The following is a 12063-nucleotide window of genomic DNA, read 5'->3' on the forward strand; positions in this document are numbered from 1 at the left end:
TTTAATAAAGCACCACTTGATATATTTAATGCCAAAAGAATGCATATATGCTCAGAATATTTTAATTGTTCGTAGTTGATGTAAATACTTTAATCTACTTAAAAATCAAGCTGATTTCTGTCCTGTGGATCTGCTGCTTTGTCGCTGTGTAGATAGTGGTTATAGTTCACGTATTACTTTTTGTCAGATAAGGAGCAGTAGTATCTTAACTCTTAAAATATATATTCCAAAGGTTATATACAGTAACCTGTGTGATTATGTCTGAGACAAAGTAAGTACAATGTATATATACACATATACATTGACATACTTACTGCATTGGTGGGATTGTACTATTGATTCAAAAAAATGTGTATGTGTGTTTATGTAATTGTGTATAGGCTTGATTTTTGGCTGTGTTATATACCAAGTGAATTTTGTTGCTTATTTCTAGGAAGTGGCTGTTTTTGTCTTTGATAAGAAGCTAATAGACAAGTATCAAAAATTTGAAAAGGATCAGATTATTGATTCTTTAAAACGAGGTGTTCAACAGCTAACCAGGCTTCGACACCCTCGACTACTTACTGTTCAACATCCATTGGAAGAATCGAGGTGAGGTGTAGTAAAACTGAGAATGGGCTTTCTTAATCATTGTTTTGTTACTGGATGTAAAATATCTGGAACATTCAACACATACATTTGGTGAGATTCAAGTTTACTGTATTTACTCATGTGAGAATAGTATTTGCCCCACACTCAGATATTTATTTTTCCCTCAAGCCATAGGATGCATTTCTGGTGTGACTAGTGAATCTAATTCATCATCTATTGTATGATCTTAGTCTAGTTGCAGCTATAAGGCTACACATGACACAGCATGAAAATTTGGTAGTTCAATTAATTCCACTTTTAAAGAACGCTCTTAAAAATCATTTTCTGACAAAAGTTTTTTCATACATTTGTTCTATTTATGAGATGTATGTACTTAGTGCACGTGAGATTGGAGATTTTTGGTAAATTGTATGTGTTGTGGCCACATATGTGTTTAAAAGATCCTCAAATGCCAATCAAGGGAGACAAAATTCAGTGTGCTTTGTTAGTGCTTACCTTTATGTAAGGTTAGTCACTAGGCACAATAATGGGTTAGTCTTATAGATTTATCTTTCAACTGTAGTGATAACAGCACACTAAAATCTAACAAATAAAATGAAGTTTTCATGTTAAAATAGAAAGCTGATCCTGCTGAGGAAGATTGTGAAGGTTTTAGAGGGTTTTTCCAAACCAGTTTTTCTAAATGGTAGCCTAATAAAGATTCATGTACATTACCTTCCAAACTTCTACATTTTTGATTGTGTCTGTTAACCTGCATTTTTCCAGAGGTACTGGCTTCTAGGAGCTGAGAATACTGTAGGAATGCTTCTTCATCTTTGTGATGCCTATTTTGGGAAAAATTTCCTGGATTAAATGACACTTGCATATTCATATATATATATCTTTCCTCCAGTACTAAACACTTTTCGAATTAACAAGGGTTCAAAGCTGTCATTGCCCCTATGGTTCAGTATTCCCCTCACAAAAGGGTGAAGAAGATTAATTAGATAATTGAAGACAGTTTTCAGTACTCTGCAACAGTAAATAAACCATTACACACTAAAGGGCCTAGGGTCATCTCAGTCATAGTGTATGCAAGTGAATCCCAGAGTGTACCCCAGGCTTCTTCCTAAAACTATCACAGTATTTCAATTGACTCAGCAACTGCATCTGTAATTAGTTTTTTCCTGAACGCTGCACTTCAGAAGAAAAGGCTAAGATTCATACCTTGGGCTGTTAAGAAAGCTTTGGTGTTCTTTGTGAAGAATTTAAGCCTTTTGAGTAAAATTATCAGTGTAGTTATGTCAGAGTTCTCGTTCATGAGTTTTTAGTAATGCCCTATGCTTTGGGGGCATTCTTCTTCTTCCCAGTTGTTCTTCTCTCCATACTTGGCACACTCAGCTACTGGTAAAAACGTGAGTAGCACAAAACCTGTCCGGTTGCTTGCTGTGCCAGAAAGTGATGTAGCGGTTTTTGGTGGAGGTTCATAAAAGAAAAGTTTGATTAGAATATTTGTATGTGTAGCCTTGTGCAAGCATGCTGTAAGATTTCTTTAGAACTGCAGGTCCTCACAGAGTGCTTATTTTTGAAGAAACCTGTCATGGGCTCCTTCTGGCTAGGCTGTACATAGTCTTTTTTTGTGTCTCCAAAGTAACATACAATTGTATTGAACTGCATGCAAGTCACTCTTTGTTCCTCATTAGTGGGACAAAGGGATACTTAGTATACCTGCACAGCTGAAGTAGGTATAGAAAGAAAGGCCATACCTTTCTGACCCTTGTGTGTAGATAGCTTTTCCACTACTGATAGAATGTTTCTACTCCAAATTATTGGTATTCAACATAATTGTATTTAATATAAATATATACTATGATGTATACATTTTACATGCATTTATATAATGAATAACTATTTATACTAAATGTTTAATATAAATCAAATATGTTTACTTACAGCTGGTCTTGAATTCCAGCACAGATGAGCAATATTATTCTATATTTAACTTGTTATTGGAGAAAAGGATAAAAAAGCCAAATTATAAGTTCACTCATAATGCCATTACTACCCATTAAAAATAGTAGTAGTGTGAAGAGTCCCAGATACTTAATTTACTAGACAGTCCATCTGTTGCAGTTTTTGTCAAAGCATAGGCATTTTTTGCCATCACTTTTGTTTTTAACTTGTTTTCTTTTTGTTATGTTACTCTGAATTTCATTTTGATATTATTCAGGGAACTGTTAAAGAAGCTGCACTCTATGGCAGACATCAGCTTCTGCAATATTCAATTGCTTTAATTAGATTTGCCCCATGCTTCCATTACTCTAGTTTGCGTCCTTATTTAATTAGCTCCTAAAGTAAAAAATAAGCAGCTGTCTTTTTATTCCCTCAAAACAACAGCAGAGAGTTTATGTTATGAAAAACGCTGCATAACTCTTCCCTAGGTATTTTCTATCATCTATGCCTTAACTGTAACTAAATGTATAAGCTCTGTGCTAAAGTTGAAGTCAGACTGAAAATGAAGGACTTTGTCTTTCTGTGCTCTGATTCTTCCTTCTGATTACTAAAGAAACAAGTTTTATAGCCCTAGTTGTGTTCATAGAAACATGAAAGAGATGGCGTTAACAGCATGGTAGGGAGGAAACCAAGCAAAGAAGTTCTGTCAGTTGGCTGACACTTATGATTCAATGAATTTTAATTTTTAGTTGTTTTTCCTTCAGAAGGGCAGTAGATAAAACTGAATTAAAACTAAAATCTGGATGAGTAATAAGAGGTTTGCATGTTTTGTCAGCCTTATTTTACTTCAAAGAGCAAGCTTGTTAATTATTGAGATACATAAAAACTATGTGGTAGATTCATGCTGAGGCATTGTGTCTTCTGGGATATTTTTATGGAATGAACAAAAAGTTAGGCCTCTGTCTTCTTGCCTATAACTTTATATTCAAAAATATATCTTTATTAGTTACTCAGTCTCAGTTTTCTGTGTTCATACTGATGCAGTGCTTAGTGTTCTCATGAATTACTCATTCTTAAACCAGGTATGTGTGCTACCATCCATGTAATGCTTTCTCCAAAATAATGTTGCTTTAAAACAATTAAGACATGAGGTCCAATGACTATCCAGGGCCTCCAGTGCTGTGCAGACCAGTATGAAGAACGTGGATATAAAGAATGACTCTGTGCTACATGAAGTTTGTGAAACTGAGACGTACATTGTTTTCAGGACTTTGAAATTCAAAATTTTGAAGCACATTGTTACAACCAGACCACTTTATGTGTGGAAGTTTGCTTCATCTGTGATTTTCCAGCACCGTTGACACAAAAATGCATAAACAAGACCTGTAGTTTTTCATCAATGAAACAGTAGATAAAATAATTTAGAAAACAGTCACTTCACATGCAAACTGCAGTTCATACAAGAAGCGTATATTTTTGTTTGTACCTCTTTACTATTCATTTGCAAAGTAAAAGAATATTCAGATGCTACCTTACATTTTATTAATTTTGTTTCTGATCATTGTCTGACCACAATAAGTATTGCTTCAGTCAGAGGCGTGTCAGTTTTAGGCACAGTTAATAGCCTGATTTTACAAGGTTTAATAACAGTAAAAATTATTTATTCCATTTTCCTGGATCAGTACAAGAAAAGCATTGTTTTGTTAAAACTTTTAAGGAAGCATTGTGTGTATAATTAGTGATATATGTGAATATTAGAGAATAAAATGACTTAAGCTGATTTCTATATTCTAATATTGTCTGAATACTTCAGATATTTATATATTCCTCTTCAGTATAATATTACTTATAAGAATTCAAAACCTGAAATAGGACATTGTTTTAGGTAGCACCAAGTGCTCTGGTAATATATAATATGATGTTTGTATGGTGCAGTCAAGAGATTTACATTTTTTACAATAATGTTTTTATGTATTTCCTCTACAGGGATTGCTTGGCATTTTGTACAGAACCAGTCTGTGCCAGTTTAGCTAATGTTCTTGGCAGCTGGGACAACCTACCTTCTCCTTTACCATCTGACATTAAAGAATATAAACTTTATGATGTGGAGACCAAATATGGCTTGCTTCAGGTATGACAAAGGTTGTCCTTATAATTTTCTTCTACTTGTAGTGTTAATGATTATTTTATAAAGTTTGTAAACTGCTGAAGTTTTGTCTCCCTATAGTAAATGAAATAATTGGGAAGTGAGAGATGTTAGTGCCCTGATCACTGTAAGTATAAGAGAGGATGAACACTGGAGGCTCCAAGTTGCTACGATTTTTGCTTATTCTGACATGGAAAACACAAAATCAAATTAATTTTTATTTTCCATATAAATGTCTATGCTTCAGCTGTCTCTCCCATATGTGAATCTTTTCTTTACCTTCTGCAGAGGAACAGTAGCTCCCAGGTTTTGTTTGGTGAATATGTTTGTTATCAACTTTGAAAAGCCTATTTGTTCTTATGCTGTGATAGTTAATCGGCATTAGAATCTCATCTGCTGATTTCCCATCTATGTTCCATTTCCTTCATACACAGTTTTTAAGATATAGCCTAAAACAGTGATGAAAAATTGTTTCTTAGTTAACTTACCGATTTAACCGTGACCACAGAACAGGATTTTTAGAAATGTCTTACTGGATATTTGGGGAAATATTTAACCTGAAATGATACTCTTATTAACAGGTTTCTGAAGGCTTGTCATTTTTGCATAGTAGTGTGAAAATGGTCCATGGAAATATTACTCCTGAAAATATAATTTTGAATAAGAGTGGAGCATGGAAAATTATGGGCTTTGATTTTTGTATCCAGTCAACAAATCCATCTGAACAGGAGGTAACAGATCTTTATATTTATCATCATTAAATTTCAAATTCAGATCTTTGTCTAAAACCAGTTTCACGACCTTGCATTTCAGTACAGAGTCATTTAGCTAATATTCACCTCAATATTTTGCTGGTTTGAACATATGGCACCGGTCTGGATTGAAGTGCTCCCTTTGGTCATTGCAGAAAAAGAGCCTGCATTGGCTCAGTGGAGTCAAAATAGACTAGTGATGGATTCAGACAGAGGCTGAAGCCTGTGCCACTTTGTGCTCACTTGCATGTTGGATGATGTGCAAAGCTACCTAATTTAGTCTGTTGCATGCACTCAGTGCCTGATTGCTACCTCCTAAAATGAATTCTCATCATTAGCTCATGTTTCCCTCTTATAGCGCTACTTTGATTTTACATTACACTTTCCAATTCTAATAAACATCAGCTAATCACTCTAAGCTGCAGACACAGATTCTTAATAGGTTTGCCTTACTCCTTTTCCGTTTCATTCATAGTTGAATTTGAGTGGATTAATTATTTCTTGCTGCTTGAGTTTCTGATTTAAAATGTTCATTAAAAATCCCTAATAAATGTACTTTCTTTTACTTCTGTTGTAGCCAAAGTTCCCTTGTAAGGAATGGGATCCAAACTTGCCATCCTTGTGTCTTCCAAATCCTGAATATCTGGCACCAGAATATATTCTCTCTGTGAGCTGTGAGACAGCCAGTGATATGTACTCTCTAGGAGCTGTTGTGTACGCAGTGTTTAATAAAGGGAAACCAATTTTTGATGTTAACAAGCAGGATATTTACAAAAGCTTTAGTAGACAGCTGGATCAGGTATTTTTTCTATTTGTAACTATTATTCATTGATTTTCGTATTTGAAAAGTTACTGTTTTAAAATAAATTTAAGTATTTGGAACACAATACCAGTGCTCCAACGTAAACCATCTGATAATGGTATCTTACCTTGCATGCTGTCTTTATAACAAGAAAAAAGAATCCTAGCAAAATATGGGAAATAAAAATATGTGCAGAGGTTACATGTACCAACTTTTTAAAGTACAAATTTCATTTTTCACCTGATTTCTCTGTAAACCTGTTGAATGCTGGTCTTGTGGAATAAGTACTTTACCTATTGGGGTGAACAGTGTGAAACACAAGGCAGTGAATGACCTATGTAGGACCATTTAAGATAGCTGAGCTTAGAGTGATTTGATCACTTGACATTGCAATTGGTATCCACTTAGCTATCAGCTGTTTCACATTTTTTGTGGACTATGAATATTAACAGAAGACGGTTACTTGGATCAGATGACATGATGTACGTTCATATGCAAGTTTCCTTTGTTGTAACTTCTTCAGGTGCCCATTGCCTTAGTTGCATGTGCTGTATTTTAATGTATGTAGACAACATCTCAGATAATAGCATGTACCTGTTTAAAAATACTGGGCATAGGGGAATGTGACCTGAAGGAGGTAGGCTGGTGGGAGACAGAGAGTATCAGGGATCAGAAGTAAATGGGTTATAAAATGGGAGAAAGGAGGGATATCAAAGGTGTGGGTAGAGAAACCATCAAGAGGCTGAAGTATAGTCCTGTTGTATACTGGAAATAGTTACATGCAGAATTTTCTGACTTCATGGTACATGTGCTTAAATTCCTTATGCAGCTGAGCCGTTTAAGCTCCAGTAGTCTTCAGAATATACCAGAGGAGGTGCGTGAACATGTAAAGCTGCTCTTAAACGTAGCTCCAGCAGTCAGACCAGACGCAGATCAAATGACTAAGGTCAGTTCATGGAAAATACAGTAGCCACAGGAAAGAGGGAAAATAGTATTTGATTTGTAGAAATAATAGAGCTATTTTAAAGTGTTTTCCTGTTAATAATTTTAGTTGAAATGTTAAATATTATTTAACTTTTTTGGAAATAATTATGTTAGTTGATGCCGAAAGTTGTCCTTAAGCTGACCTTTATTAATAAGCAAGAAGTGGGTGCTGAGACAGAATTTAGAATAATCATTCAATGCAACACTGTTTTGTTGCTTTCCAATACAGTTGGAAGTATTTTCTATGCTATGTTTTTATACAATTCAGTCTTTAAAATTGTATTGGAAAGATTTTAAAGTCATAAAATGATAAGGGGCAATAAATGTAAGGATTAACTTTTGACTTATGATTTTTGGTGTATTCTTAAATATGCAGGAGAAATTGCTTAAAATACATTCAGACCTTACTTATAACAATAAAGCAAAAATTAATTGTAAGTAGAATAATTTAAGTTTTAGTTTGGCAAACTCTTCCTCTGTTTTCCTATATGAAAGTAGAACTTAAAAGCATGATTATTCCTTTGCCTTATACCCTATCTTCTCATATCTGATAGCCTTTCAGGTTCCTGCTTATAGATTTGCTTAGCTAAACAATTTTCTTCTTTTCCTGTCATATAAAAAGATTGTATGCAGAGAGAGAAATCAGTATCTTAACAGTTGGAAGAAATAGCGAAGAAGGGAGGGGGAACAGGTAATGGTTCTGCCAACATATATGCTGAAAGATGGGAAGTGAGGAAATCTGCAAATATTACTCAGTTATCAACTCACTTGTCTGAGGGACTACAACAATCAATCTGTAAATGGTTGTATTAAGCAGTATGGTTTGATAAAGATGTTAAGTCTTTTTTACCATGTCTGCACTGCAGACTGTATTGTAGGGTAGAGATAGTAGAGCTTTAGTTCTGAAAACAATTTATTATGGCCAGCATGACATGAGCTAAAATGGAGCTTGACATGGGCAAGTATTAACTAGTTTTAACTTGTTTAACTTATGTTAACTTGTGTAGAATTCCACGATCACATACATTTTGGTGTGTGATCTAGAAGACAGAATTTAAGTCCACAGTGCAGACAACCTTGAATTCTGTGATGACAGGTTCTTTTCTTCTGTATTACCCTACTCCGGTCCACTTCTCTGATTCTTTTTTTTGTTTATTGCACTGCTGTTATTGGCTTCTCTTTCTGCCTTACAGCAGAGCTCTCTTTAAATGTTTTTATATTCTTTCTTTTTGCATATTTTTTCAACTGAAAACAAGAGTCTAAATAGTCTGGGAGACCATGCTTTGTCTTAACTGTTTTGAGCCCATGAGGTTTGATATATCCCTTCCTAAAACTGAGAGCTAGCAGGAAGGAGAAGTCTTACCCATGCAAGTTTTTGAATGCAGAACTTTTCATTCCAGTCTGTGTAAGTCTGGGATAGACACTCTTCTAATCTTTTTGTTCATCTGAAATCTGAGTATTTGGGGATGGAGTTTTATATAAAGAATCTTCTTATCCTCATGCATTTTTATCAATCTTTGATTAACAATGAAGCAGCTCTGTCAGTATTAATATGATATACCATGGCTATAGATGAAACCCCCTGGTATTTTGTTGGTGCCATCTTTATAAGCCTGATCTGTGTATACACATTGTTACACAAAACTTAGGAAGGCATGTGCCCTCTTTACAGAAGTACTGCAAACATGGGAGATCGTGTGAGAAATTATAGTGGACAGGATTTACAAGTGGGTCTGAACACTGGAAAGAAATTTATATAATTACACATTTATTGCATATAAATGCTTGTTGGTTCATTATAAGTTTCCAGGGGTCGTAGCCAGATCTGGATGGCCTAAGAGGTAATCCTTTGTTGTAGTATTAAATAGCATAATTATTCCTAGGAGAACTTTTAATCAAGGTTTTTACTTTTCATTCCATTTTTTGTAAACAAAACATTATTGCATATACAATAAATTAACTTAGATACACATAACATGCATAGGTTTCTTTAAAATGCTGGGAAAATTCAGTCATAGTAATCAACCTTTATCTGTGAATATTATACTACTTAGTATGTGAAAATATACTTTTCTAATTGTTAGTTGCAGGCATGTCATTGTGAAGGTTTACTATAGTGCATTGAAAAGGTAAATAGATTATTATATTTTGGAATCTTTGTAACATTGTCAATGTTGTCTCCCTCCAGATCACAAGCTTTTAATCTTGTTTTTAGATACCATTCTTCGATGATGTAGGAGCAATGACGCTTCAGTATTTTGATTCATTATTTCAAAGGGATAACCTTCAGAAATCACAGTTTTTTAAAGGGCTGCCAAAGGTTCTGCCCAAACTACCTAAGGTATGTCTGTATGATGTCTTGAAATAGTGAGTTTAAAAATATGTGAACAGCTGTTAACTTTCTGAATCTCGGAATGCTAGACTTTATGTAGCATTGTACCATAATAGACTGCCATGAGACTGTCAGAATAGAGTAGTAGGAAAGAAGGGAAGATTAGAAAATAGTTGGTGTGGAAATACTCCTCAACTATTAATAAATTTTTAAACAGAAAACGGCAAATTGTGCTATCAGTATGTGTATCAGGAACCATCATTTGCATGTCTTGTAGTTTATCCCAGTTTGACAGGGAGTTGTCTTCTCTCCGTTTACAAGGCTTTCCCTTTGTTTCCAGATGCCATCATAGCTCTTTGAAGTCATCTTGCCACCTTTTCTCCCAATAAGCTTTGCCTCAGGGTTTTTTCATAGCAAGGCAGTACTTGAATGATGCAAGCTTCCTTCCCTCAACAGACTAAGTGCCTTCTTGTACTAGTAGTGCCCAGAAACCTCAAAGGCAAATGTCTGTTATTACACATTTCTTCTGTGTAGTGTTAGACGCTATGTCTAGACTGACTTCTTTTCCTGTTGTGGTATTCTTTAATTTATATAAGGCATAATGCATATGCGATTAAAAAATAGTATTAGTTTAATAAATAATAGAATAGCTGAGCTTCTCAACCGTTGCATTAAATTTATTTTTAATTCTGTTTTGAACTACACAGTGCAAAATTCAGACTTCATGTTTAATATTCTCTTCTTTTTAATTTACTGAATTTTTCCTTTGATCAGAAATTGTTGATGCTTTGAATTTGGAAGTAGACTGTGCCCTTGAACTGTGTATTTCTCTTTATTGACTTGAAAAGCATTTAAGGATGCCTAACTCTACAGTAGACGTCCACGGGTGTAAACACCTTATTTCATCAGCAGAATCCCATTTAGGGAATGTACCTGGAGTTTTACAGGGAAGTTTAGTAGGGTTGTGTTTGTTCAGTGAATGATAGGGTACTGAAAAACTTACTATTTTTGAGGGGTGACAGGGTATTTTAAGGGTCTTTTTAAAGAAAGCATACAGAATAAGGTTTTCATAATTCATGTATGTGCCTGAAAGTCCTATTTTCTGTACAGTTAATTGCTTTTTCTTGACCTTCACAGTTGTTATAGTCTCCAGTTATGTTTTGAGTGCAAACAGAGAAAAGTAAGCAAAGTAGCACAGTGTAAATTAGCTAGAGTATGTTGTGAAAATAAAAGTTCCAAATTAAAAATTGTCTGTCTGCTTTTTTGTATATATCAGTTTAATACAAAAGCTGTTGGGCTGGCACAATAGCAACTTACTGCAACGCAGTACAATGTGATGCATGCTTGTTTTTTTTCCTTTTAGCGTGTTATAATTCAGCGAATTTTGCCTTGCTTGACTTCTGAATTTGTGAATCCTGATATGGTGCCCTTTGTCTTGCCTAACGTTCTCCTAATCGCTGAGGAATGCACCAAAGAAGAATATATCAGGCTTATTCTGCCTGATCTTGGTCCTGTTTTTAAGCAGCAAGAACCAATCCAGGTATGTTAATATTGTTCAGATTACAATTTTTCTCTTTGGTGTTTTCTTCCTTGAAAAATGACAAATTGTTCCATTTCCCTTTTCCAGCTTCACACAGATCGCCCAGCCTGCTCTGTAGTTGTCCAGGCAGTCAGTTTTGATTCATACAAAATAGATTTTTTCCAGGAAATGCGCAAAGCCTCTACCCCTGCTTTTTCAGATGGTTTTTCTGACAGTATATTTGCATTTACAGATGAGATTAGATTAGCAAAAAAGGAAACATTTAATTTAGCACGCAATTCCTCTTTTTGGTTGGTTGTAGAAGGTATATTTGTAAGCATTTTATCACTTATCTAGCCAATCTGAGCAGGGTTTACAGTGCAACATTTGCACATATTCTACCAGTAGCTGAAGCTATGATTTTTTTTTTTTTTTTTTCTGGTATACAGATTGCTGACACTAGGATCGGGGGTGGAAAAGTTGTAACTTCGGAAAAAAAAAAAAGTGCTGTTTACTGATGATAATAAAGTAGTGTTTATTTGAGGTCTGTGCACAAATTTGTGAAATGTGTTTCATTTTATTTGACAACTGTATTATGTAAGTAGAATAAGTTTTTTTCGGTTGTTTACATGCATAAAACTAGTAAGATATTATTATTACTGTAAAGGAGCAAAACATTTGCATCGTTTTGTCAACACCATGTGCATGATGGTTCCTAAGAACTATCATTAGAGTTAGGCATTGTGTCTCCACAGATAAAAGGCATCTATGCATTCCTTCTAGCTCACCTCGTTTTACTGCTGGATGCTATTATTTCTCTGCAGAGCACTTAAGGGGCCAGATAAACATAGGAATGAACAAGTAGACCTTTTATTTCTGTGTTTCAGAAAATAGATCAGAGAACTCTCATTATACTGGGGGGGTGGGGGGAAGAAGGGCTACAAGTTCTGACACCTCAGAAGGTTAGAACTACTTAATGGTCTCTACTTTTGGTACACTGAGGCT

The 12063-nt window shown here is 34.8% G+C and overlaps 1 protein-coding gene across 1 annotated transcript in view; it reads left to right on the forward strand.

Moving 5' to 3' along the window:
- The window catches only part of SCYL2 (SCY1-like 2 (S. cerevisiae)), a 31691-nt gene that overhangs the window by 7266 nt on the left and 12362 nt on the right, over window positions 1-12063 (forward strand). Inside the window, exons 2-8 of the mRNA XM_010286382.1 lie at window positions 434-591; window positions 4510-4654; window positions 5251-5400; window positions 5999-6220; window positions 7053-7169; window positions 9423-9548; window positions 10903-11079. Coding sequence (XP_010284684.1) covers window positions 434-591; window positions 4510-4654; window positions 5251-5400; window positions 5999-6220; window positions 7053-7169; window positions 9423-9548; window positions 10903-11079 — 1095 coding nt within the window. The remainder of the gene's footprint in view (window positions 1-433; window positions 592-4509; window positions 4655-5250; window positions 5401-5998; window positions 6221-7052; window positions 7170-9422; window positions 9549-10902; window positions 11080-12063) is intronic.

This window comes from Phaethon lepturus, unplaced genomic scaffold, assembly GCF_000687285.1.
Source record: "Phaethon lepturus isolate BGI_N335 unplaced genomic scaffold, ASM68728v1 scaffold14664, whole genome shotgun sequence".
Taxonomy (NCBI): Eukaryota; Metazoa; Chordata; class Aves; order Phaethontiformes; family Phaethontidae; genus Phaethon; species Phaethon lepturus.